The following is a 27,196-nucleotide window of genomic DNA, read 5'->3' as shown; positions in this document are numbered from 1 at the left end:
GGAGGGGGCCGCTGGATTAAAGGCCACCCGGGCGGGCGGGACCCGGACAGCAGCCCGCACCCAGAGCGCTCTCGGCTCTGCGCTGCCCAACGCGCGTCCAGCCGGCTGGCGCGTCCAGCGGCCCCCGCGCAGCGCGTCCTGCAGAGCGCAGCCGGACTTACACGACATGAGCGTCCGGACTGGACACTGAGCGGTGGGGACGATGTCGCAGCGCGGGGCACTAGGGCCCCGTTGGGGGCTTCTGCTGGCGTTGCTGCTGGCGCTGGGCGAGCTGCCGCAGGTGGGGGGCGTCGAGGAGGAGCCTGGCGGCGAGCACCAAGAAAGCGAGGGCTTCCAGGTGGTCACCTTCAAATGGCACCACGTCCAGGACCCGTACATCATCGCGCTCTGGATCCTCGTGGCCAGCGTGGCCAAGATCGGTAAGCAACCCCGGACTCGGAGGGCCTCGGGGTTCTGGCCCCGCCGCGACGTTCTCTCTACCGACCCCGCCTGCGCTCCAGCGGGCAGAACTAGGCGCCCGCCTTCCTCCGGGTAGGTGCCGGCTCCACGGTCTTCCCTGTGGAAGGGGCGCGTTCGGTGTCAGTTGCCCCGCGGTCCGGTCCGAGAGCACCGCTCCCAGCCGCGGGGAATCAGCCCTTGAGTCAGGCAGGGCAAGGCTCAGGGGCCGCGAGCCTGGCCGGGCCCGGAGCGGCCGTGCTGGTCCCCGAGAGTCACCCGATCTTGCCGGGCAGGTGCCGGTGGGGAAGCCCGCGCACTCCGGATACCTGGTCCTGTGTTGGGGCTCCAGTCTGCCCATCCAGGCCTGCGGTACAGCGCGTCTCTCCTGGCGCTCCTGCGGCGGGGTTTTCTGTCTGTCGGGCTTGTGGGGGGCTTTTTAATGCCCTGAAAAGGGGAATGCCCTTGTTGTCAAGCACCGAAGTGATACTTTGTTCCCAGAGCAGAAGGGGAACGGTGCCGCTCAGAATTAAACCCAGTAAAATCCTGCTTATAGGAGCGATTTTCCCATTGAGAGTGTTTCTCTTTTTAAAATCCCTTCCTGTCAGATTTCTTTTCTTCTAACTTGCTCCTATGAGCCAGCAAAGTGGGATTGCCATAACTCCGCAGCAAGGCGATGGGAAGATCATCTTTCCTAAGGGCTTAGGAGGACTGAAGTTTCTAAGTGCGGTTGGGTCAACACCGGGGAGGGTCTTAGTTGAGGTGTTGGAGGTGTAATAGCATTTGTAACTAACTAGGGGGAGCCTGAGGGAGGGCCCACTGAGCGCAAGGTCTGAAGACCCCCCCCACCGCCCTCCCCACCCCCTCCCCCCCCACCTTCCCCCCACCCCAGCCATCCTTGCCCCCCAAGGAGCTGTAGGTGGCAGGAACAGATCACCAATGGTTTTGGAATGGGGACGGGCAAGGCAAGAAGAAGAGGAGTCCTTCTGGGGCCTTGGAGGGCACTGACGTGCTCAGCATGCCGGGAAAGACAGGTTTGGGGCAGGACCTTAGAGGGCTTTGGACCTGGGGTTCGGGGGTACCTGGCAGAGGCTGGCTGCAGCTTGTTTTTCCTTCACTTCCTGCTTATGCCAACGGCCTCCCTTGAAGTCCCTCTCTTTTCTGCTTTGTCTTTCTTAGGAGCTCCCTCTGCCTCCTCCCTCCTATATCCTGGCATCTGTGTAGCCCCTTGGCCCCACCTACCTGCCTGGTCACCTTGCTTACTCTGTGCCCCACGGGAAAGCCCTGTGGTCTCATAAGCTGTGTCTCTGCCAGATGCCTCTGCCAGGGGGAGACCACTGACACTAGCCATGTCCAATGTGACATTTACTGGGCAAGTCCAACCTCAGCGTCTGGGCGTACCCTGCCCGGACGCTCACACTGCTCACCTAAGAAGTGACCTGTTTCTGGGGCACAGTTGTAGTTGGGGGGAGGGAGGGGAGTGGTGTCTCTTCCTCTGCCACCTTCTTTACTCCGTGAAACCACCATAAGGATGATGACATGTGCAGGGTGGGCCCAAGACACTCTGGGAGGTACAGCACCTCTGTTGTGTAATCAAGCATGCATTTTCTGTCTAGCCCCGGTGGCGGCACAGGTGTGGAGCCTGGCATATGGAAGTCCAGTGCCAGCCATCAGGGCACCAGCTGTTCAACCTTGAGTGGGTGTGGGGACCCTGGGAGGGCGGCACTGACCCAAGTATTTGCCTGGCCCAGATTTTGTTACTCACCCAGGAAGAGCCATGGCCTGCAGGTCTCCCAGCACTCGGACTGTCCGAAGAGGGCCTTCTCCGGGTGGGGCCGCCCACTCCAGCCGCTCCAGCGCCGTCTCCTGGGCAGGGCAGAGAGTGTTTCCCTCCTGGCACTCACCATTTAAAAAGTCTCACCTCAACAGCACCACGCCCTGCAGGCTGTAATCCTGGGAGGCTGGAGGTAGGGGCTCTCAGGACAACATTAAGAGGATCCCAGAGAGAAGACCCCTGGAGTGCCCTCTGACCCGGGGTCAGGCCTTGCCCTGTCCCTGCCTACATATTCTTCTGAATTTGGAGGCTCCCACTATGATGGCATCGGGGCCTGGCCTGTGACTAGGCAGCACTACACACACTCAGTTTTCCCGTCTTTAAAAGGAAGCTGGGACTGCACCCATGCCCAGCCTTGCTCCCTCCCTGTCCTTCCTTGTGGCCTCTCCCCATTAATCCTATACCCTGGAATCCTCTGCACTGACCCTGCCCAGTTCCCAAGGCCATCTTCATGGCCCCACCTCTTTTCCCTGACCTCTGAAGTCCCCCACCCCTTACTGCCTTGTCCTGTCCCCATCTTCTGAGGCTGTTCCTTCTTCATCCACCTTGGGGCCCTGCCCCTGGGTCTGGACCTAAGTCCTCCCCCCCCCCCCCACCCCAGGTCCATTCTCCCTTCACTGCCCCACACCCAGCACCTCCAGGTACTGTCTCCCAGGGCCCCCCATCTCCAGCCCAGGTTACCTGAAAGCGCGGCTGGTCATCAGGCATCTCTGCACAGACATCTCCCCACACCTCAGAGGAACTCCCACTCCCCCCACTTCTCAGCTCTCCAGGCTCAAAACCAAGGCTTAGCAAACAATCTGGACCCACCGCTCACACTTAGCCACCCAAACCAGGAGTCACCTCGAGCCAATTACCTCATCTCAATGGTCCCCACTCACTCCAGACCAGACCCAGCTGCGCTCCATGCCTTCCAAGGCTTGGGTCTCACCCCCCACTGTGCTCTCTGCAGTGAAAATCAGAACTCTGACCTAGTTTCTGCTGGACTAAGCCAGGGACTTCCCACTGCCCAGCCCACCTCCCTGCTCAGCCCTCTGCATTCAGGTGCCCACCCCTACCCCACTGCCCACCCCTAAGAACTCTGGACTTACACTTGAGGTCCTGACTCAGGGACCAGACACCCTCAGGCGTCTCCCTCCCTTCGAAGCCAACCCTAATGCCTATCGCTCAAACCCCTAAAGACTAATCACGCCCACACCTTCCGCAGACTGGGCCAGGAGTCCTCGTGGCCGTGGGTCCAACCCATGCACAGATGAGGGACGTGCTTGGATCACAGTGTACTTCCTCCTGCCCCACAGTCCAGGGTTCACACTTGTTAAGCTACTTGGCCCCTTTCATCATTTAAAATGGTCAGGGATCATCCAGACTATTTGAGTCTCAAATTACAGGAACAGAAGAGCTGGATTGATACTGATTTCCAAACACCTTGTGTTGGAGAGGTCAGATTTCTTCCAGCCATTTGTAACCTTGTTGGGGAAAGAAGGTGCAGGGGACCCTGAGACACAGGCAGTAACTCCTGCATATGCTTCACGGCAGCTTCTCTGCTCAGCAGCTGGGGACAGAGAGTTGTGGAGAGCAAGGTCATACATAGCACTATCTTGGTGGCCCGGGACTGGGTTCTGCCACTTTGCAAGGTGAGGAGCAGGTATGGCTCTTGTACCCACAGATGTCCAATGAGGCAAAGTCAGACTGCAAGCTCCCCACATGTATACATCTGGGCCTGTTACTGCATCTTTAGGAAATTCAGAGGAGCAGGAGGCCACTGAGGCCAGGGAGCCATCCACAGCTCAGGGACGGGTGGAAAATGAGGGTGAGGATCCTTATGCAGTGGGTGGTGTCTGCCCTTGGTGGAGGGGAAGGGGGCTTTCTCTGGAACAGCCGGGAGCCCCAGACATGTGCTTCTCTGGGGGGGGGGGGGGGAGGGTCCCGAGTCTGCAGCCACCCATACCAGGGTCACTTTGGACCTTGCACCAGGCCAGGCTTTCTCTCCCTAACAGTGTTCTCAGTCCTCAGGCCTCCCCTGGCTGTGTGACTTCTGTCTAGACGCCCTGCCCAATGGTGGATTTCTCTGCGGTAGAGCTGTCGGGCACTGGGTGTCTGCCCTGAACTATGCTCCAGGCTGTGTGGGAAGCTCTGGGGTGGTGTTTAACTCCTGGGTTAATTACTCCTGCTCTGGTTTTAAACGAGGAGCCCCTGACTCCTATCCCACTCTCTCCTGTGGGCTTCTGGGCACCTTCCACCATGCTCTCCTCTCTGCACCCCCTGAATTTCCCTTGCTGGCCCGGAGGGAACGCATGAGAGGATCTGGAAGACAAGGATGGCCTAGAAGGGCAGAGTAACCAACAGGAGTCCCAGTGGAACCTATCCTCCCAAGAGTAGACAGTCAGTGGGCCCTAGTGGACCCCATGCCTCACAGGACAGATGGAGTCAATGGGAGTGAAGACCCATTATCCACGGCCTGGAACCAAGGACTCTCCCTGGAGTCTGTAATGGAGGGAAGGTGCCATGCTGAAGGTGTAAAGTCTCCCTTTTCAGGAACTGCCCACGGGAGAATTAGCCCCTGGCTATAAAACAATCCATGGGCATTCGGAGCTAAGGTATTTTGTTGGAATAATCTGAGGAAGGGGGCAAAGGTCAGGCAGTACGACAGCACCCAGTCCTGCCTGCTCCAGAAGGGACTCCCAGGCAGCCTTCCACCTGGGCCAGCTTCCCGAAACAGTCCAGAGAGAATCACTGCCAGTTCCCAGGACTCCAGGCTCTTCTTCGGAGCCTGGCCCGGGTCAGCCTTGGTACGCATGTATGGGCTCTGTGAAGGCAGGAGCTTGGTGAAACTTAGCTCTGGGCTCTCTGATCTGGCCCTTAACCAGCCTCACACTTTATTTCTTCACAGACATGTTCAGCCCTCCCCACCCCCAGTTTTGCCCCCCAGCTCTGGCCCAGTAGGACAGAGGCGGGATTTCCTTCCACATGCGCCAGGCCCTTCCCCATGCGCTCCCCAAGAGCCAGGGAGTGTTTAAAGTCGGGGTTCCCATCCACACATCTTCTCCCCATTTTCTCTCCGCTCCCTTTTGGCAGCGAGTTTTACCAGGAGCTGTGCACCTGAAGCGGGTGGGGGAGCTCAGTGTCTGATGAAGGAGGCGAGCCAACATCAGGGCTGGCCAAGGTTAGGGCTGGCCAAGGTCAGGGCTAGTCTCCTCAGCTCCTCTACCTGCCCTATGCTGGCAGGTGCTCTGAGTTTCTCTCAGAGAAGGGGCTTCCCTGGCTCTGTCCCTGCTGGGGAGCTAGGACAGGCCTGCTCCCAGAACATGGTATCCATGGCTCTGAGTCTGACAGCTGGCAGCTCTCTGGTGTTGGGTCTCAGACACCAAGCTTTGGGGTGCTGAGTATTGGGATGCTGGATCTCGAGTACCGGGTATTAGGGTACCAGGCCTCAGGGACCATGTCTTGGGGTGCTAGGTATTGGGGGGCATCTGTGCAGAGCCCGCTTCCCCACCCTTAGCACTGGAGCCTAGAGTGGGTGATTTCCTGCTTGAGCCATGCTGGACACAGTGGGGTCTCTGCCCCTTGCATCCAAAAAGGTTTCAAGGCAGCTGGGTGGTTTCCTAGTATGAGAGTCTGAGCTGTTTGAGGTTTGCTCACCTGGGGCAGGTCTTTGCCCCCACCCGTGCCTGTACCTTGCTCACACCCTGCCCCCACCCTCTAACCTCCAGCCCTTCTTCCTGACCTGATCTCATGCGCTTGTTTCCAGCTCTTCTCTATCTCGTCATATCTTTGTCTTCTATCTCCTCCTGTCTGTTCAGAGCTGGGGAGATAGCAGTGCTGGGAGTCCAGGTGCCTGCAGTACTCCTCCCCACCCAGCCCTGCCTGCAGAGCCCATCAGATTGGAGGGGGGTGCTGAGCTCAGGGGGGCATGTGGGCTGGGGGTGGGTGAGTTCGTGGCAGCCTCCCATCCACCCTGCTGTAGCCCTGCTATACAGTGGCTTTTCTTGGCTTCACCTGAAGCTCAGACTCCTACACACACACACACACACACACACACACACACACACACACACACACAATCACACCTCCCCAGTCAGGCAGGTCACCAGGAATTGGAGCCCCACCTACCCAGGACCTTTCTTGCCCCACCCCTTCTGAGCTCAGAACCTCCAGCCCCCTACCCCCAGTTCCTGAGGATGCCCCCACAACCAGGTCAGTGTTGCAAAGGCAGGGACTGTATTTCTCTTCCTGCTGTGTACCCAAAGCCCGGAGGCCTGCCCAGGCTCCTGAAGATCTGCTTTGCAGGGGTGAGGGATGAATGAATGAGTGAGTGAACCAATGAATACACTGATGACTCTCAGCTTCTAACTTGTCTGTGAGCTTCCTACAAACCATCCAGGTGCTGGGTCTGGGAAGCAGCTTCCTAAACTCTTGGCTGAATTCCCCCCCCACCCTCCCAAATTGCCATGCAGCCTCTGGTGAGCCGAGCGGCACACCCTGTGACAACACCCTCCAGGCAGGCAGACCATTGACAAGTGGCGCCAGCATTAGCTCAGAGCACTGTGGGCGTGTTGGGGTTCAGGGTGGGGAGCACCATCACCCCAAACAGAGCTAGCCTGGGTGGGCCAGGTCCCCGGGAGACGGCACGCTCGCCTATGCATGTCTGAAGTGCCCTCCACCACAAGCTGAAATCGGCTGCCCTGTTCGCCACCGTGCAACCTTCTGGATTAAGACAGAATGACTCTGCCAGGTCCTGACATGCTGGCCTCCAGACACACAGACACCTGCACAGGTCCTGGCTCATGCACCTTCCTGGGACACAGCCTGGAACTTGGGTCCCAGGCAGGTCAATACCCTCAGCATATTGATGACTCTTTTGGGTTTGAACGGTTTGCTTTATCAAAATAATCCAAAATGTTCAATTTTTTTTTTTTTTTCAAGCAGCCATAGTTCTGGGCACTAGATGAGCTCTCACCAGTGTAATATTCATTTAACAAATGTTAGTGCTGCCACATGCCTGGCACTGCTGTAGGCCAGGAGGAGGCCACTTCAAACCAAATAGACCCAAATGGAGGGTAGCATTTGTGCAGGGACAGACAGATGCAATCATGCCACAGGATAATGGCATTAAGTTCAATAGTGAACAAATGATGGGAGGAGTGAGTCCTTGGGTAAGGGGAAAAGCATTTTCAGAGTGGAGCAGCCAGTGCAAAGGTGCTGTGGTGGGCATGTGTCGGTATACCTGAGGAGCAGCTGGGAGAGCCACCAAGGGAGGGGTGGGAGGTGAGGTCAGAGGGGCCAGGGAAGTGGAGCCATGAGAGCTTCTGAGCTGAGGCGAACTTGGCCCCACTGGGAGGTAAGGCAAGCTGCTGCTAGTGCCAGGCCTGGGGCCTCTTATTGAGTGGTATGGAGCACGATGACACCAACTGCTGCTTGTTTGAGAGATTTTAGAAAGTCTGAAGCCTGAGCCAGGACAAGCCATTTATATGGAGAAGCCACTGCAAACAGCTTGGGTGGGGCTGCAAATTGGGTGGGGTGAGTCTCAGGGAATCATCAGGGCCGAGCAAACAGTATGAGCCAGGTTGATGGATACTCAGATATGGGGCTTGCCAGTCAGCTCTGTGATGGAGGAGGATGAGGGAACAATGACCCCTGTGAGCACCCCTGTCTGGGAGAAAGCAGCCCCTGAGTTCTTGCTCTGGTTCCAGACAATCCAGTTCCTCCCCATATGTCCTTGGATCCCCGCAAGCTGCAGCCCCAGCACTGGAGCTCAGAGGGAGTGAGTCCGTGTGCCGCCCCTTTGCAAGGAACTGCCTGGGACTCCAGCAGCCTCCCTGTTATTCAGCCACAATCCCCACTGGTTTTTATAGCCCAACGTTATGGGGGCTTCTCTTCACAGCACTGGAAGCCTGGGCTGAGGGGTCTGGTGTGGGGCTGGGATCCCTTGCTCCTCATGGGAAGCCTCTGCAGCCGAGATATCCCTCCTGATTAAAAAAATACCACACGTGTGCGTTGGACCAACCTGTTCTGCACCTCCGCCCCTCCTACCAGTTTCACTGTGCTTTCTTCTTTAATTCTTTAGTTGTAGGACTTCCATTCAACCAGATTTCAGGTGGTTCTGAATGATGGTTGTTCTGTATTTTTGTTGTAATTTTGTTGTGAGAGGTGGCGAGTATCAGTGTTTACCTACGCCGCCATCTTGGTTCTCCTCTGTTGGCCATTTTTTGCCCGAGGGTGATTTGTAAAGGGGAAAAGCCCTCTGATTTCATAAGATTCTTCCCAGTAATGTGTTCAGGATAAACAAGTCACAAAACCAGTGCATATGTTCGCGAGGGTCTGATTAGAGATGCAAGCTCTTCCCTCAGGAGCTCTAACGGCCTTGGTGAGACAAGGCCTCTGAGAGCTGAAGAACCCACCACGCTGTTGTTTTGGCCTCTGTACCTCCAGCTTCCCAGGAGGGTGAATGCCTGGGAGGTAAGGAGGGTGAATGGTGCCCGACTCTGTGGACTTGAACCACATGCAGGGGTGGCGATGACCACTGACAGCACCAGGGCTGTGGGTTCCCATGGCAAAGCCCTGGGCAGCACCTGAGCGGGGTGAGCGCTGATGTATTATTCCTCAGGTCATGCAAGGTGCCTTGGCTGGGCCTGGAGTCCTTCCTTGGAGCTGGCTGTGTCTCAAGTCCACATCTATAACCCAAGTGTTCATTCAGGTCTAGAAAGAGGTGAAAGCCCCATGGTTTACTGGGTGAGGGGTCAGAGTCCAGGCAAAGGGGTCAGATGGCGGCCAGATGCAGGCTTCCCGTTTGTGGGACATCAAGATGGGCCTCAGAGGAAGAGAGGTGGCTGAGCTGAACGAGAGAGGCTGCGGGGAGAATACACAGGCAGAAGCACCAGCCCAGGGGGCTCCAGTGGGTGGGGGCCCAGGGCCATTTGGGCTGCAGTGGTGGATGGTTAAGTCCTGAAGATGGAGATGGGGCATGGGGCATGGTTGAGCCAGTGTCTCCCAGGCACCCCCCCCCCCACACACACACACCCTGATAGAATGCTCTACTTCAGACACAGATATGGTCCCTGCAGACAGACCAGTGTCAGCTCCAGGAAGGTGTCTTGTGAACCATCCTAGCCCCAACTCCAGCCTCTGGGGACAGAGATAGATCAGCTCCTTTCTGGGTCAAACCAGTGCTCATGGTTGAAGGAGTAGGGCTGCTGGGGGAGGGTCGGACTCTGTTTCTTCCCTTCCATGAATTCACCACCTGCCGAGCTGTCATGCCAAAGTCCAACCTGGTTGAGTTCTCAGCTGGAAAAGGGTTTCTGACAAAGGCAGGATGGGAAAGCTGGAAATGCCTGTTTCTAACAGCTGTTAGAACAATGCGAAGGGTGGAAACCACCAGCTCACAGGGGCTCTGTTCCTTCTAGTACTTAGCTAGCTCTAGTTTTTGGGTGCTACGGTCTCCCCTTCTGCTTTCCCTTGGAACTTGGCCCGTATGTGCTAGGCACTCAGCATAGTTCACCCTCACCCCCACTGCTTGCTAGCTAGATATGGACGTGAACGGGGCAGGGCCACCGGGGAGGCCCACGTCTGTGCATTTCCATGTGCATGTCCATGTGTAGTTGTGCGTGTGTGTGCATATGTGTGTATGTGCGCTGGTTCCCATGAGGTTGAGGGCTTCAGCCTATGGCACTAAGATCTATTCCCCATGTGGCCATGGATCCTGGGCCTGGATTTGAATCCTGGCTCTGTCATTGCCCCAGGCCCCTCAATTACTTCTGTGGCACCAACATCCCTACGTGGGATCAGTAAGGAGTGGGTGAAATTAGGGCCAGGACAGATGGTGGCAGGCACTTAGGGGATATCCAATTAACTCGAGTTACTGTCACCCCCACACATCTGATGGAGGGTTGGCATGACGGCTGTGGAACTCTGGACACAGGGTCATCAGGAAGGCTCCCTAGACCCACCCCAATGGGAAAAGCTGGGCTCCCAGGGGAATGGGCTAGGGAAGAGCCTGGGGTGTGGGAAGAGGCTGAAGCTACCCCTTGGCTGACCTTGGGTGAACCCATTGGCGGCTTGTCCCACTGAAAGTGTGTAGTGGGGTCACAGAAGCCTTTCCAGCTTGAGAAGTCACCAGGCACCCCCAAGAGCAGGGCACCAAAGGGCCTCAGTCTCCTGCTCCTTCCCAAAGGCCAGCGGAGAGGCCAGACTCCCTGAAGGCAGATGTCATCCCCATGTGGTGACAGCAGTAACTCAGTGACTGAGCGGAATGTGCTATAGAGTGCACATTGTAAAGCAAAACCACACTCCACGTGCAGCATCGCTGCCCATTTCCATGTGCTGTTCCTTCAGCCAAGAATCTATGGATGAGGACAGTGTGTGTGTGTGTGTGTGTGTGTGTGTGTGTGTTGGGTGGGGGGTAAGGACATGGGGTGGGGTGGGAACCAGGTGGAGGGGAGCTATGGGGGAGGGGGGAAGAGCAACAACTGTAATAATCTGAACAATAAAGATTTAAAGAAAAAAAAAAGAATCTGGATGAGGGACCAGCTGTCTCTGTCGCCTGGGGCAGCAGCTGAGAAGCCTGTGGGACCAGCGGTACTGGGCCTGTTCAGTCCCCTGGGGGCAGCTCCAGCAATCTCAAGTTAGCCCTTCTGGGGTGAGGCTGGGGCAGGCCCCCAGCGCTTGGATCTCCTGGAGGGAAGCAGGAGGGAAGAGGCTGGTCACTGTCCCTGAGCAGATACCACCCCAGCTGCAACTCCCTGGAATTTGAGACTCTCCAGGGCCTCCCACACCCTGGCTCCTGCCTGGTCTGCTGCTGCCTCTGAGAGGCCTCGTGGTCGCCTTGTCTGAGGGCAAGCTGTTGTCCCTTCTGAGCCTCAGCCTCCACAGCAGGGCCAGGGCCAGCAGCAGCATCTCTCTCAGGTGTGGCTGTGAGGGTGGACTCAAGCAGGTGGATCGAGTGCCCAGAAAGTAAAAGGTGCCTGATGCACTTTCTTCGAACATTTGTAATTACCCTCCATAGGGCCCAGCATAGTGCCCAGAGATCAACAAACAATCGCTGAATAAAAACAAAAAATGCCAAGACCGTCACACAATAGCTGCAGACACCTATATCTCGGCCACTGAGCTGTGGATCTCACAGCACCCAGCAGGGGCAGGGCCAGTGTCCTTCGATGCTGGGTAAGGAGGGGACCCAGCAGTCCCACCCCACACACCTATTACCTGCAGCCTCTTGGTCCTCACTTGTCCTTGAGTTGGGAATGATTTTGTGACCCTGTCCTGGAGGGGCCTGGTTTCCACCCACTGAGTCCCCAGCTACAGGGTTACTTCATGGAGCTGGTCAGGCTTATGAGGAGTGGTCCACCCTGTGATGGTGTTGGCCCCATGCAGGTGCACCTCACACCACAACCGCTAATTTACCTCTTCTTTCTCCACTGTATCACAGTGCTGGGGTTGATAGCCATCTCCAGTATAGTGACTGGGGCCAGGGGGGTCATCATGACTGCCATTTAAAAATATAGTTAGTGAACAGAGCAGGGTCAGGGGTCAGGTGTGGGATGGGGCCTCTGGACACTGTCACCATGTGCAGGTGTTGGCAAGTCCAAACACCCCTCTCCCCCCAATAAAGCTTACTTTTCTGGAACTGGAAAAGGAAGGCAGTGTTAAGTTTGTGAGGAGTCCCTGGGGTTGTCAAAATCCTTTACTCATTAACTCAATAATGCTGAGAATGTTCGGATGGCCAAGGTGCCCTCAGCCCCAGGCTGGAATGAGTCTTGCCCCACATCCTGCATTTTGGGGCCTTGGGGCCTGAGAGGAGTGTATCCTGGCCCCAGCAGCCCCCCTGGCTTCTGGGGTGTCCCCCACAGGAGCACTGGCAGGTGCAGGATGGGCACACGTGGCCAGCCACCCAGGGACAGGATGGGCTCTTTTCTCCACTCAGACCTGACACCAGCTCAGCGTCAGGAAACCCCCCACCCCAGCCAGGAGCTCCAGCTGGCACGGGGGGGGGGGGGGGGGGGAGGAGAACCAGGGGCTTTGTCTTTGCGCTCACTCTCCTTTGAGAACCCCGCCGGGCTGCCCGTGTGAGGGCCACCCTCAGTGGGCTTTTCATTTATATTTCTGGTTTTCTCAACGGTCTGAAAATTCGTTTTAGTGTTAATGCGCTGAATGTAAATCAAAAGAGCAGTGTGCCTTCCCCAGCCAGTGCCAGCGTCTTGCTAAGTGTGTGGTGTGTCGTCTGTAATCCTGAATTGTGCCTGTGGCCTGCGGCTAACACAGAACCGAGTAATATTTCCCAGGTAGACCTGATGTGGCACAGTTGTGTTCGCTCTGTCCTTGGCGGAGGCCTGGCCCCTGACCCACATCTCTAGTGGCCACCATTAGGGGAGAAGTGCTCAGGGCAGGCAGCCCTTGAGTTAAGTGGGTCCATCATACCACCCAGCCACCTGCAAGAGCCTGAGGGGCCGTGTTTATCTGTTTTCAGCTGAAATCTATGCTACGGGGCCTCAGTGCCTGACTGTGGGAAGTTAAACAAGATACTCTTCCCAGGAAGAAGGTTCTCCTGCTTCTTAATATCCCCCTTGGGGTAGCACCCTGTGCCTCCATCAAGGGGAGCAGGGAGGGTCTGAGCTCCCTGGACAGCCTGGCCCTGAACCTACCGTCCTGCCATGAAAGCCACTCGGGTAGCCCATGGCTGGGCCCAGGAAGGATGCCTGTGCGCGCCATGGTGAAGGTGTGTGCATGCCGTAGTAGGTGTTCAGCATGCCATGGTAGGTGTGTGCATGCCATGAGAGGTGTGTGCATGCCGTAGTAGATGTGTGCATGCCGTGGTAGATGTGTGCATGCTGTGGTGAGGGCATGTATAAGCCATGGTGTGGGGGGTATGGGGTGGAAGATCCCTCCTTCCTATTACCCTAGCCAAAAAATTAAAACTAAAGAAAATAAATGTCAGCTTTTCCCTTTTGCTTTCATGGGGCTTGGGGTAGAAGCACTCCATGCACGTTCCTTGCAGGAGTCTGATTTTTATCTTTACAATAGCCCAGAAAAGTCTAGACTATCTATTATTTTACAATGAGGAAACCAAGTCTAAAAGAGATAAAATACTAATAATAACTTGTAGTAAGTGCCAAGACAGGTCCCTCCTACAGAAAGCCGTCCAGTGTGCAGCAATGTGACTCTGACCCCCCTAAACTCCGCCCCCCCCGTAGGTGTGGCTCCATGAGGGGGCCCCTGCAGCTGAGGGTGGGGGCAGCTCTCAGCCAGGCCATTCAGCAGGGCCTGCCCTTGGCTCCTGACTCTTCTGCATTTGAGGCACACAGCGGGATGTGGTGCCACAAAAGGTGTCATGGTTCTCTGCGTTTGCCTCCAGGAGCTCTTGTCTGCATTGGCCCCAGTTGAGCTTCTTTCTAGAGACTCGGTGCCCCTGCGGGACCTCTGGGCTGGCGGCGTCTCGTGGTCCTCTCAGCCTGGGGAGCCCTTTGTCCTCAGGCTGTGCTGCATCATATAAAAAATCAGCAGCCCCACTGCTTCCTGCTGCTCTGTGGCCTGTGACAAAGTCCTGTCTTCGGTGGATGGTGCTCACAGCACCCTGATAGTGGAACCATGGGGACATGGCAGCCACGTGGGCAGGCACAGCCTTGTTTATGATGCCACGGGACATTGTCCACACATTGTGTCTGCAGGAAGATGTCCTCAGAGGAAGTGACCTTGCTGGGATTTTTTACATGAAACTTAAAGGTTAATGAAATCCAAACTCTCCCCCGTTCAGAGCATCTGTGTACCAAATCCTTGTAGTCTTTTGGGGGGCCCCTCTCATCCCCCCAACCCCATGCCAAAGTGAAGTGTCTGCATCTTTGCTTCAGTGGACTTTACAGTGAATTTGATGGTTAGAGTCAATCCCCAGACCTCCAGCCAACCACAACCCCAATTGAGGGCGAGATTTTTCTCCTCTCACAGCGGCTTCCGGTGAAGTAATGAACCTTTCATGTTCTTGAAACTTAAAAGCCTTGATAAAAAACACCTCTCTGATTTGCCCAGCCAATCAGGCCTCCAGCTCCCTCGTTCTGAGAGGGGGGCCACCGCATGTGCCCTTCCATGTCCCTTTCCCATCTTGTTCAGGAAAAGGGAGCTCGTGTGGTGCTGGTCCAGATCTGCGGGACTCTGATGTGACATCCTCCCGTCTGTCTTCTCTGCTTTTCCCGGTGCGCCTGTCACACTCAACTGAGTCCCTGCTCAATGAGTCATTTGTTGAACAAGGTCTCAGTGACAGGATCATCAGCTACCTACTGAAGTTGTGCCCCATGTGTCGTCAGCTTGATTCATGAGTGGGCTCTGCCTTCCCTCTTCTGAGGTCCTGGCCAGCCCCGACCTCCACCCAGCTCACCCCCAACTCCAGGTGCTGCTTTTAAGGACTTTCCCCCTCCCCCGACCAAATTTACCTGCCCTGGACCCTCAGCTTATCTCACACCTGTTCTAGCTTCACTTAAAGATAGTGACGCTATCTTCAGATCAGTAGAAATCATCCAATCTGAAGAATTTATCTAATCTGTAAATTTGTATATTTCACTAAACTGGGGGCATTTGGCCATCATTTCTTTAGGTGTTTTTCTACCCCATCCTTTCTCTCCTTTTTTCCTGGGACTCCCATTACTCATAAATGGACCTTTTGCCGTTGTCCCACAGGCCACTGAGGCTCTTCGTTTTGTAATCTTCCTTCTCTTTGTTCCTCAGATTGGATAATTTCTATTGACGGATCTTCGAGTTCACCATCTCTTCTGTCATCTCTGTCTGCTCTTAAAAGCCTATCCATTGAATTTTTCATTCAGATATTGAATTCTTCAATTCTAGAACTGCCATTTGGTTCTTTTAGATATCATCTGTTTCAAGGGCCAGTTGACTACAACCCATGGGTTGGTCACCTAATTTTGTAAATATAGTTATATTAGAATACAACTGTGTGTTATGGCTGTTTTTTTTGTGCTAAATGGTGGAGTTGAATAGTTGCAAAACAGACTGTATAGCCCACAAGCCTAAATGATTTACCATCTGTTGCTTTCTGGCCTTTTATTTCACTCACCCCCCACTCTCCTAGCCTTTGGTAGCCATTGGCTTGTTCTCTATAGCCATAGATCTGCTTCTGTTTTGTTTTTGTTTTTTCAGATTCCATATGTAAGTGAAATCATATGGCATTTCGCTTTGTCTGACTAATTATTTCACTTAGCACAACACCCTCTAGGTCCATTCAAGTTATTGCAAATGGCAAGATTTCACTTTTTGTATAGCTGACTAATATTCCATTGTATATGTATATACCACATATTCTTTTTTTAAAAATATATTTTATTGATTCTCCACAGAGAGGAAAGGAGAGGGACAGAGAGCCAGAAACATCGATGAGAGAGAAACATCGACCAGCTGCCTCTTGCACACCCCCCACCGGGGATGTGCCCGCAACCAATGTACATGCCCTTGACTGGAATCGAACCTGGGACCCTTCAGTCCGCAGACCGACGCTCTATCCACTGAGCCAAACCGGTTTCGGCTGCCACATATTCTTTATCCATTTATCTATTGATGGGCATCTAGGTTGCTTCCATATCGTGGCTTTTACTAGTAATGCTACAATGAACATAGGAGTGCATATATCTTTTCAAATTAGTATTTTTGTTTTCTTGGGGTAAATACCCAGAAGTGGGATTATTGCTGGTCATATGGCAGTTCTATTTTTAGTTTTTTGAGGAATCGAACCCATGACCCTTCAGGGTGCAGGCCAATGCTCCAACCACTGAGAATACTGGCCAGGGCTCATTGTGGTTTTTATTTACATTTTTCTGATGAGTAGTGACGTTGAGCATCTTTTCATATGTCTATTGGCCATATGCTCTGGAGAAATATCCAGGTTCTCTGCCCATTTTTTAAACAGATTTTTTATTTTTTGGTGTTGAGTTGTATGAGTTCTTTATATATTTTGGATAGTAACCCCTTATCAGATGTATCATTGGTGAACATCTTCTCCCATTTGGTAGGTTGTCTTCTTGTTTTGTTGATGGGTTCCTTCACTGGGCAGAACTCTTTAGTTTGAGTAAGTCCCATTTTTAATTTTTTGTTTGTTTGTTTCCCTTGCCCGAGGAGACATATCCAAAAACAATATTGCTAAGACAGATATCAAAGAGTTTGCTTCCTGTTTTTTTCTAGGAGTTTTATGGTTTCAAGTCTTACATTTAAATCTTTAATCCATTTTGAGTTTATTTTTATATATAATATAAGAACGTGGTTCAATTTCTTTTTTTGCATGTATCTGTCTCGTTTTCCCAGCACCACTTATTGAAGAAACTGTCTTTACTCCATTGTATTTCCTTGCCTGCTTTGTAATAGGTTCATGGACCATGTAAGTGAGGAGTTATTTCTGGGCTCTTTATTCTGTTCCACTGATCTATATGTCTGCTTTTCTGCCAGTCCCATACTGCTTTAATTATTGTAGGTTTGTAATATAATTTGAAATCTGGGAGCTTGATACCTACCGCTTGGTTCTTTCTGAGTGTTTTTTTGGCTATGCTGGGTCTTCTGTGATTTCATGTAAATTTTAGGATTACTTGTTCTAATTCTCAGAGAATGCCATTGTTGTTGTATTTTTTTAATCCTCACCTGAGGATATGTTTGATTTTTTTTTTTTTTTGAGAGCGAGAGAGAGAGAGAGAGAGAGAGAGAGAGAGAGAGAGAGAGAGAGAGAGAGAGAGAGAGAAAGAAACAGCTATGTGAGAGCAAAACATCCATCAGCTGCCCTCCACGTGTGCCCCAACAGGGGATCGAACCCAAATCCTAGGTACGTGCCTTGACCTGGAATCGAACCCCCCAAACCTTTTTGGTATATGGGACAACACTCCAATCAACTGAGCCACCTGGCAGGGGCACCATTGGTATTGTAATAGAGGTTGTATTGAATCTGTATATTGCTTTAAGAATTTAGGAAATTTTAACAATATTAATCCTGTCAATCATTGAGCCAGGTATAGTCTTCCATTTATTTATATCCTCTTTAATTTCGTTCTTCAGTGTCTTATAGTTTTCAGAGTATAGATCTTTCACCTATTCAGTTAAATTTATTCCTAGGTATTTATGCTTCTTTTTCCATTTTTTAAAATTTAAATTCTTTATTGTTTAAAGTATTACATGAGTGTGGGGAGGGGTGTGGTATGGGAATGGGGGGACGAGGACAAATATGTGATACCTTAATCAATAAAGAAATAAAAAAAATAAAAAAATAAAAATATAAAGTATTACATGAGTCTCCCCGCCCCACCCCTTCCATTGACCTCTCTCTGGCCACTCCCACCCCCAAGCTCCTGCCCTCACTCCCCTACTGTCTGTATCCATTGGTAATGCTCATATGCATGCATACAAGTCCTTTGGTTGGTCTCTTATCCCCTCACCCCCCGCCTTCCCTCATAGGTTGGACAGTCTGTTCAATGCTACTATTTTTGTTCATCAGTTTATGTTATTCATTATATTCCACAAATGAGTGAGATCATGTGATGTTTATCTTTCTCCGACTGGCTCATTTCGCTTAGCATAATGCTCTCCAGTTCCATCCATGCTATTGCAAATGGTAAGAATTCCTCCTTTTTTACAGCAGCATAGTATTCCATTGTGTAGATGTGCCACATTTTTCTAATCCACTCATCTGCTGATGGGCATTTGGGCTGTTTCCAAATCTTAGCTATTGTAAATTGTGCTGCTATGAACATAGGGGTGCATATATCCTTTCTGATTGGTGTTTCTGTTTTCTTGGGATATAGTCCTAGAAGTGGGATTACTGGATCAAATGGAAGTTCCATTTTTAATTTTTTGAGGACACTCCATACTGTTTCCCACAGTGGCTGCACTAGTCTGCATTCCCACCAGCAGTGCACGAGGGTTCCTTTTTCTCTGCATCCTGGCCAGCACTTGTCGTTTGTTGATTTGTTGATGATAGCCATTCTGACAGGTGTGAGATAGTACCTCATTGTCATTTTGATTTGCATCTCTCAGATGATTAGTGAGTATTTATGCTTTTTGATGCAATTATAAATGGGGTTGTTTTCTTAATTTCTCCTTTTGATCATTTATTATGATACATAGAAATGCAACAAACAGATTTCTGTATATTGATTTTTTACCCTGCAACTTTACTGAATTCACTCATTAGTTCTAATAGTTTTTTGGTGGAGTCTTTAGGGTTTTCTATATATATCATGTCATTTGCAAATAATGAGAGTTTTACTTCTTCCTTTCCAATTTGGATGCCTTTTACTTCTTTTTCTTGTTTGATTGCTCTGGTTTTCATTATTTCCTTCCTGCTGTTTACTTGGGTTTTGTTTATTTTTCTTTTTTTACTTTCTTTAGGTTCAAAGTTATTTGTTATTTTTTGGAATTTGTCCTGCTTTTTGAGATAGGCCTATATAGCATTAACTTCCTTCTTAGAACTACTTTTACTACATACCATAAAATTTGGAAAATTGTGTTTTCATTTTCATTTGCCTCAAGGTAGTTTTCACTTCCTGCTTGCTTTACCTTTTGATCCATTGATTGTTGGTATCCTAGCAAGTTGTTTGGCCTCCATATATTTGTGTTTTTTTCTAGTTTTCTTCCTGTAGTTGATTTCTAGTTTCGTGTTATTGTGCTCAGGAAAGATGCTTGATATGATTTCAGTCTGCTTGAATTTATTGAGGCTTGTTTGTGGCCTAATATATGATCTATCCTGGAGAATGTTCCATGTGCACTTTAAAAAATGTGTATTTTGTAGTTTTTTAATGAAATGTTCTATAAATGTCTTTTAAGTTGATCTAGTCTAATGTGACATTTAGGGCCATTTTTTCCTTATTAATTTTCTGTCTGGATGATCTGTCCACTGATGTGAGTGGGTTATTAAAATGCCCTACTGTTCTTGTATTAGTGTGAATTTCTTCCTTTATGTCTACTAATACTTGCTTTATATATTTCGGTGCTTCTCTGTAGGGTTCATAGATATCTATGATCATTATATCCTCTACTTGGATTGATCCCTTTATAATTAGGTAATGTCCTTTTTTGGTCTTGTGTTTTTTTTAATTGTGTTAAAGTCTATTTTGTCTGATATGAGTATTGCTATTCCTGCTTTCTTTTCACTTCTATTTGCATGGGATGTCTTTTTCTATCCCTTCACTTTCATTCTGTGTGTGTCTTTCCATTTGAAGTGAGTGTCTTGTAGGCAGCATATAAATGGGTCATTATTTTAAATCTATTCAGTCTATGTCTTTTAATTGGCACATTTAATTTATCTGCATCTAAAGTAATTATTAAGTATGTACTTACTGCCATTTTTAAAAATATTTTTATTTATTTTATTTTTTTTTTTGAGAGAGAGGAAGAGGGAGATAGAGACAAATATCAATGTAAGAGATTGGTTACCTCCCATATGCACCCCAACTGGGGACCAAACCTACAACCTGGGAATGTGCCCTGACTGGGAATTGAACCAGTGACCTTTTGGTGCAAGGGACAATGCTCAACCAACTGAGCCACACCAGCCAGGGCACCATTTTGTTAATTGTTAGGGGTTATTTTTGTAGCTCTCTGTTCTTTTCTTCCCTTCAAATCTTCCCCTGTGGTTTCCTGGTTATCTTTGGTGTTTTGTTTTGGTTTCGCATGTGGTAGTAAAAGTACTACATTTTTACTCCCCCATCTATGCTTTATGCTTTTGATATCATATTTTAGATCTTTTTGTTTTGTGAATCTCCTAACTACTTATTGTAGTTTGAGTTGATTTTTGGTACTTTTGTCTTTATAGTAGGTATTTTTAATATCTGATTCACTGTACTTATTAAATATTTGGCTTTATCTGTGAGAATTTTTTCTTTCTCATATTTTCTTATTTCTGATTATAGCCTTTCCTTTTCTGCTTAAAGAATACCCTTTACCATTTCTTGCAAAGCTGGTTTAATGGTAAGGAACTCCTTCAGCTTTTGTTTGTCTGGGAAACTCTTTATCTCTCCTTCAATTCTGAATGATAACCTTGCTGGGTAAATTATTCTAGCTTGTAGGTTCTTTTTGTGTCACTCCCTTCTGGCCTATAACTGTAGCTTCTGAGAAATCAACTGATAGCCTGCAGTTTCCTTTGAACCAGTATATACCTAGTCATTTTTCTCTTGCTGCCTTCAAAATTGTCTCTTTATTTTTAACTTTTGCCATTTTAATGACAATATGTCTTGGTATGGGTCTCTTTGCTTTCATTTTGTTTGGAACTCGCTGTGCTTCCTAGACCTGGATTTCTGTTTCTTTCCCTAAGTTAAGAAAGTTTTCAGCTATTTATTTCTTTAAATAAAGTTTCTGTTCCTTCCTTTTTTCTTCTCCTTCTGGGATCCCTATAATGCACACTTGATGCTGTCTCTGAGGTCCCTTAAACTACCCTAATTTTTAAAAATTCCCTTTTCTTGTTGCTATTCTGATTGGTTGGTTCCGCTGGTCTGTCTTCCAGGTTGCTGATTTGTTCTTCTGTTAGAGAATTTTTCACCTCAGTTATTATATTCTTCAGCTCTGCTTGGTTCTTTATTATACTTCCTCACTCTTCGTTGAAGTGTTCCCTAAGTTCCTTTATTCTGCTCGATTTTGATGAGAAACCTTATGGCCATTTCTTTAAATTCTTTATTGGGCAAATTTCTTATCTCTGTTGGCTTAAGATATTTTTCCTGGGGATTTTTCTTCCTTCATTTCAGAGATATGCTTCTGTCTTTTCATTTTGTCTGGCTTTCTAAGTTTGATTATATGAATTAGACAAAATAGCTCTCTCTGAGTCTTAAAAAAAGTGGCCTTGTATGGAAGCAACTTCCGTGAAGGCTGTGTGTGCTGAGTGTTTCTGGCAGGCTGATTGGAGCCTGACAGGAGCCCACAGAGCCTGGGGCACTGGCTTGTTGGGCTGGAGCACCTCTGGGCAAGGAGGCCAGGTGCATGGGGTGACACCTGTTGGTCCTGCTTGCTCCCTTTAGTCAGAGCAGAAATGGGCTCTGAGCAGTGTGGCTGGGAATATGCTACTGTGATCTTGTAGGTAGGCCAAAGCACCTGAGTCGGGCCCCCCGCCTTGTCAAGGTGGAGAGGGACATAAGCAATGGTCCTCACTGGCACCTTCCACCCTGGAGAATTCCCGCAGCTCCCAGAGAGCTTCCACAATTTCCAAGTCTTCTCTATTTGGTCTGTTTCTCTCATTTGTTATTCAAAGGCTATTCACTCCTCCCTCAATTGTCTCTCAGAAGAAATTTCTTTCTATGTACATGTGTATTTCAGTGTGCTTGTGGGAGGGAGTGAATTCAATATCCTCTTATGCTGCTGCCATCTTGAACCCCACTATCTAGCCCTTTAGGAAAAATGTGCCAATCCCTGTTCTACTACACTAAGATTTACAGTTTGTTAATTTATTATATTTTCCTTTACATCCTTAAGCACAATATTTTTATTTTAAAAAAATATATTTTTTATTGATTTCAGAGAGGAAGGGAGAGGGAGAGAGAGATAGAAACATTAATGATGAGAGAGAATCATTGATAGGCTGCCTCCTGCACATGCCCTAGGCTTAGGTATACCAGTTAATAATGTGGATTTTGTAATCATAGAAAACACAATAATTTCAAGAGAAACATCAAAAGTGCTTTATTCAAAGGAATGTCCATCGCTAGCTACACATTTCCCCCATCTCTCAGGTAATTTGTGGATACCGTCCCAATAGAACTTTTCTTGTTTTGAGGCAAACCATTCAGAGACCCAATTTTCCACTTCTTCGTACATTTTGAAGTGCTGCTCAGAAAGTGCGTGTGCCATCGATCGGAACAAGTGGTAATCTGAAGGAGCAAGATCTGGTGAATATGGCGGGTGGGTTAATATATCCCATGCAAGATCTTTTAATGTGTCTTTAACTGGTTTTAAAGTGTGTGATGGTGCGTTATCATGAAGCAAAATTACTTTGCCATGTCTTCTGGAACATTCTGGTTGTTTTGCGATCAAAGCGTGGTTCAAATTGATTATTTGTTGTCAGTAGCGATCAGTATTAATGGTTTCACCTGGTTTTAGAAGCTCATAATACACCACACCTTCCTGATCCCACCAAACGCAGAGCATTGTCTTCTTTCCAAAGTGATTTGGCCTTTCAGTCGATGTTGATAGTTGACCTGGATCAACCCATGATTTTGTGCATTTGGGATTCTCAAAATAAATCCATTTTTCATCGCCAGTCACAATTTGATGCAAAAAAGACTTTCTTTCATGCCGTTGAAGCAACATTTTACTGATGACTTTTTGGTTTTCCATTTGTCTTTCATTCAATTGATGTGGCACCCATTTTCCTTCCTTTAAAATCTTTCCCATTGCTTGTAAATGATCAGAAATTGTTTGCTGAGCAATGTTTAATCTTTCTGGAAGTTGTTTTTCAGTTTGACACACATCTTCATCCAATGCTTGTAATTGTTGGTCTTCAAACTTTTTTGGTTGACCTGAACGTTCTTTGTCTTTCATATTGAAATCATCACTTTTAAAGCATTTAAATCAGTGTTCACAAGTATCTTGAGATGGAGCATGGTCACCATAAGCTTCCCAAAGTATATGATAACTTTCAGCAGCACTTTTCTTCAAAATAAAGTAATGAATTAAAACTTCCCACAAATGCTCTTTTTTTGGCATGAAATTCGACTTTTTAAGAATATATATTTTTATTGATATCAGAGAGGAAGAGGAGAAGGAGAGATAGCAACACCAATGATGAGAGGGAATCATTGACTGGCTGCCTCCTTCACGCCCCCTACTGGGGATCGAGCCTGCAACCTGGGCATGTGCCCTTGACCAGCATCGAACTTGGGACCCTTCAGTCCACAAGTCGATGCTCTATCCACTGAGCCAAACCTGCTAGGGCCGAAATTCGACATTTTTAAGCATAAAAATATTTATGATGTTAACACCTTCAGAAAATTTGGCATATGAAGTTTTGAAGCTTGCTGTCAATACAACAAAATAGCGTACATATCAAATCGCATATATATCAACATACGTGTAACTCCAGCTATTGAAAAAAAATCCGCATTAGTAACCGGTACACCTGACTTTCTGGGCTCATCAGTGTTCGTGATGAAGGGATGCAGGGTCTCCCTGTCTGTCGGACGTGAGGGACACAATGGAGAGGCCAACCCTTCCATCGTCCTCATGTCTGTTGCTCACAATGGCTCAGAACTGGCATCTACTGCTTTCATAGGAAGGCACTAACAATGTTCATTTTTTTAATTTAAAAGTTGACAAAGCTTGCCTGAGTTTCATAAACATGTGATGTTTAAAACACTTGTGGTTTGTGAGCAGAAGGGCCAGTCCTCCAAGCCCTGTGCACGTGGTGTAGGAAGCAGCCACCTCCCTACCTGCCAGTGCACACCTGCCAGGGGACAAGGGCGCCCTCCCTAGCCCTCCCCAGTGAGAGGCCAGGGTCTCACTCTGCTTCGTCTGACGGTGACCTCAGAGCACTCATCTGGAACATTCTTTCTGGCAGGAGGTGTGAGGTCAGTTAGATAATATTTGCGGACACTATAAATATCATTGCCTCCTGCCCTGGACTCGGCTGACACATTTACTATAATTCCTCACAGGGTGCCGAGTGAGCACAGCCGGTGCATGGAGGTCAGAGAGGAGTAGACTGGTGGGGAGAGGGTACAGAGCCAGCCCCTGTCCTGGAGCAGTGCTGAGGGGACCCTGTACCTTGTCTGTAGAGTTCATGCTGGGGACCCACCTGTATGTGTATCTGTGTCTGTGAGTACGTCTGATGTGTCTGTGTGTCTGTGTCTGTGTGTGTATCTGTCTGGGTCTATGTGTGTTCATGTTATATCTGTGTGTGTGTGTATGTGTGTGTGTGTGTGTGTGTGTACCTGAGTGTGGCATTTCAGGTCCAACCCTTACCTGCTCCTCCTCCAAGCGATGTGGGTCCCCAGTGCTTCCCATCCCTCTGGAAAGGTGTTACTGTTTGCTCTGGTTAGCTTGTCCACAGGGTTAATTTACCAGGCTTACACACGTTAAAGTAAAACCAGAGGATTTACTGTGCCCCTGCATTTGCGTGGACTCAGCTGAAATCTTGTGGCGAGATCCTCCTGGGAGGCGGCAACCACGCAGGGCCTGACCCAGGATGAGGGCCAGGCTGTGTCTCGGCGGGCATGACACCCCTCAGCAATGGCCTTCCTGAGCCCCTCGCTGCTAGCTCTGTCTGGGTCCTTCTCCAGAAATGGCTGGCCGGCTGGCCAGCACCTTCTGACCTTTGACATTGGTCAGAGATTGTATTTAGAACTAAAAGTGTGTGTGTCCCCTGTCGTTACCTCCCTGTGGCCCTGCTGTTTGCGCTTAATTAGCTGTAACTCTCTGGTCTTGGCAATCAGTTACCTGTGGGCTTGGAAGTCACTTTGTTCAGGTTCCTTGTTGGAAGACACCTGCCCCAGCAGGGGAGCTCTGGACCCGGCGGGCCTCGCTCTGCTGTCTGGTGGTCTCATGTCCTTGGCACACTTTGATTTTGTCCTGTACAGAGGCTCCCATGTTGCCTCTCACTGTCATGATGGCTCCTTGCTATCGGCCTTGGGAGTACATGTTAGTGTTTGTGGAGTTGGAGTTTACACCGGGGTGTTGCTGCCAAGGAAGGAAGTGTTTGAGGTGTGCGGGGAGCGGTGTCTCTGGCGGAGGCTGCCAGTGTCGGCACGCAGGGTGACGTCCAGCTGGATGGCGCTCTGCCCGTGACACACCACGAGGCGCACAAAGCACGGCTCCTCCGCCCTTCCAGCTGAAAGCGCCTGGCTTCCTCCCTAGCAAACCCGGAGTTTTGATGCATAAGGTTACACCATTGCCCACTTCCCAATCCAGGCCACTCTGGTAGTGCGTGGACGTGGGATCCTGGGCCTTTCTCTGTGTTCGTGGCTCAGGCCTTGGACAGGCCCGATGTGGAGCCCACAGCTGTGGGTCCAGAGGAGGCAGCAGGGTTACTGCTCACACATGCCTGCTGGTCCCTTGTCTCTTGGGACATAAAGAGAACAAAGACTGGGAGGGAACTGAGGCTCTTCCCACTGCCAAGAGTGTCCAGGCGGCCACGCCCACCCAGTCACGTGGTTCCTACAGCCTGGACTGACGTGCTGGGTCTTCTGGGATGAGGACGGTGATGAGGAGCAGGGCAAAAGCCCGGAGCCCCTACCCTGACCACTCTGTGTCCTGCCCCTGCCACCTGGCGCCCTCTTTGCAAGCATCCCCAGAAGACCACGCTGCCCGAGGTGGTGGGGGTGACAAAGCTGTTGGACTGGAGGTTGCTACACAACACGGGTGAGTGTTCTCCCCACCTTCACTCGCACGGGGCTGCGGGCGTGGACAGAGAGTGCAGGAAGGAAAGAAAGGCCCGTGTGTGCGCTGCTGCGGTCACCTCCACCCCATCACCTCGGTAAATGTCCACAATAACCCTGCCACACAAGCATTATTACCCCATCCTGGTAATGCGCAGGCAGGAAGTGTGTGGCCTGCAGCAATTTGGGGTCCTGACCAAGAGCCGAGTCCGCCTGTGTCCGAGGACCATGCCACGGTGGCCAGGCCCGGTTCTGGCCGGAGAGCCTCGCCATCAGCAGTGGGAACGACGCCGCAGGGCACTTGGAGCCAGAACGTGGCTTTCTTATTCCTAAAATGCCCATTTGTGCTTAATTGCTAAACCGCTAGCAAATAGCCACTTTAAGCCAATCGAGGCTTCAGTTTAATTAGCTCATTACAATGCAGCCTGCCGTCTGAGAGGGGTCATGGGATTTGAGGAGAGCCGCCTGCAGGCCTGACCTGTCCCAGTCTGGCAAGACACGCTCGAGAAGAAATCCCATCAACCAGAGACCCTGAGATCTGGGTGAAAATGGGGAACCCAGACAATCTCAGACTGACCCCCCAACCCCCCAGTCCCCGAGCCAGAAAGATAAACCAGGCACAAGAGGCCGAGCATTGAAGTGGAGGGAGGACAGAAATTGCAGCTGAAAAGAATTATTTCCCCAATAGGAGGGGAAAGAAGGAAAATCAGCATTGAGAGGTATCCTTGCTACAAGGATGTTCTCAAGGATGAAAAAAATTTCTTCTGATCACCAGACAGAAAAAAACAAGCCGGCAGGTGACTCGCACAGGTGAACTAAGTAAGGAAGGCGGCTGGTCTGCCGTTCCTCCTCACACCACGCTGAGCCCAGAGGTGATGGGCAGCACCTGGGGGAGGTTCTGGGCCGCCGAGCAGCCTCAGGACACAACCCGACACAGGCGGCGTCGGAGAGCCGTCTGCAGACGTGAGAAGGCGAAACCCAGCTTGAGAACACGTGAAGTTGGGAACAAATGCTGTGAAGAAACAGGTCACAGAAAAGGAAAGAATGGTCCCCAAACTTGAAGAGAAGTTAGATGGAATCTCCCGGGGTGGTGGTGCTGTTTCTCACCTGCCTGGGACGAAGACAGGACCCCCTGCCCCCCACCGTGGGCAGATGTGACAGGCTCTTCCACTCAGGTGCGCCGTCTAGTTTAAAACGCGCCCACTCCCAGGATCCCACCCTCACAGAGCGCCCAGCGCTGACGGCAGAAGTTCAGAAACAAGTGCCCGTTTCTTTCTCAGTGAGTAAAAAGGTCACATTGTTTTCTTCTGTGGATTTTCGGGGCTGACTTCTGAGCAAGAGCATCTGCTCTGACGCTGGCCTGTCTCTCGCCCTCTCGTTTCCCAAATTAATAAGATTGTGTAGTAACCAGCTGCCATACAGGAATGCGGCCAAGGATTAGCGGATGGTGCCGGCGAGGACTTCCCGTTCCTAAAGTGCAAAGTTTGTTGTTGTTTTTAAGGAGAAGCCTGGTCCCTGGGCACCTGCCCACCCCACTGGCCCTGCCTCTGTCAAAGGTAAATGCAGTGCTCATGATCCGTGGTGCATCTCCAATTTTGGAGAGACT

The 27,196-nt window shown here is 50.2% G+C and overlaps 1 protein-coding gene across 1 annotated transcript in view; it reads left to right on the top strand.

The window, feature by feature from the left end:
* The first annotated feature begins 202 nt into the window (after positions 1–202).
* SLC9A3 (solute carrier family 9 member A3) overlaps positions 203–27,196 on the top strand; it is a 44,569-nt gene continuing 17,575 nt past the window's right edge. The window contains exon 1 of the mRNA XM_008161825.3: positions 203–419. Coding sequence (XP_008160047.1) covers positions 203–419 — 217 coding nt within the window. The remainder of the gene's footprint in view (positions 420–27,196) is intronic.

This window comes from Eptesicus fuscus, chromosome 4 (genome assembly GCF_027574615.1).
Source record: "Eptesicus fuscus isolate TK198812 chromosome 4, DD_ASM_mEF_20220401, whole genome shotgun sequence".
Taxonomy (NCBI): Eukaryota; Metazoa; Chordata; class Mammalia; order Chiroptera; family Vespertilionidae; genus Eptesicus; species Eptesicus fuscus.
This window is presented reverse-complemented; position numbering and strand designations above follow the sequence as displayed.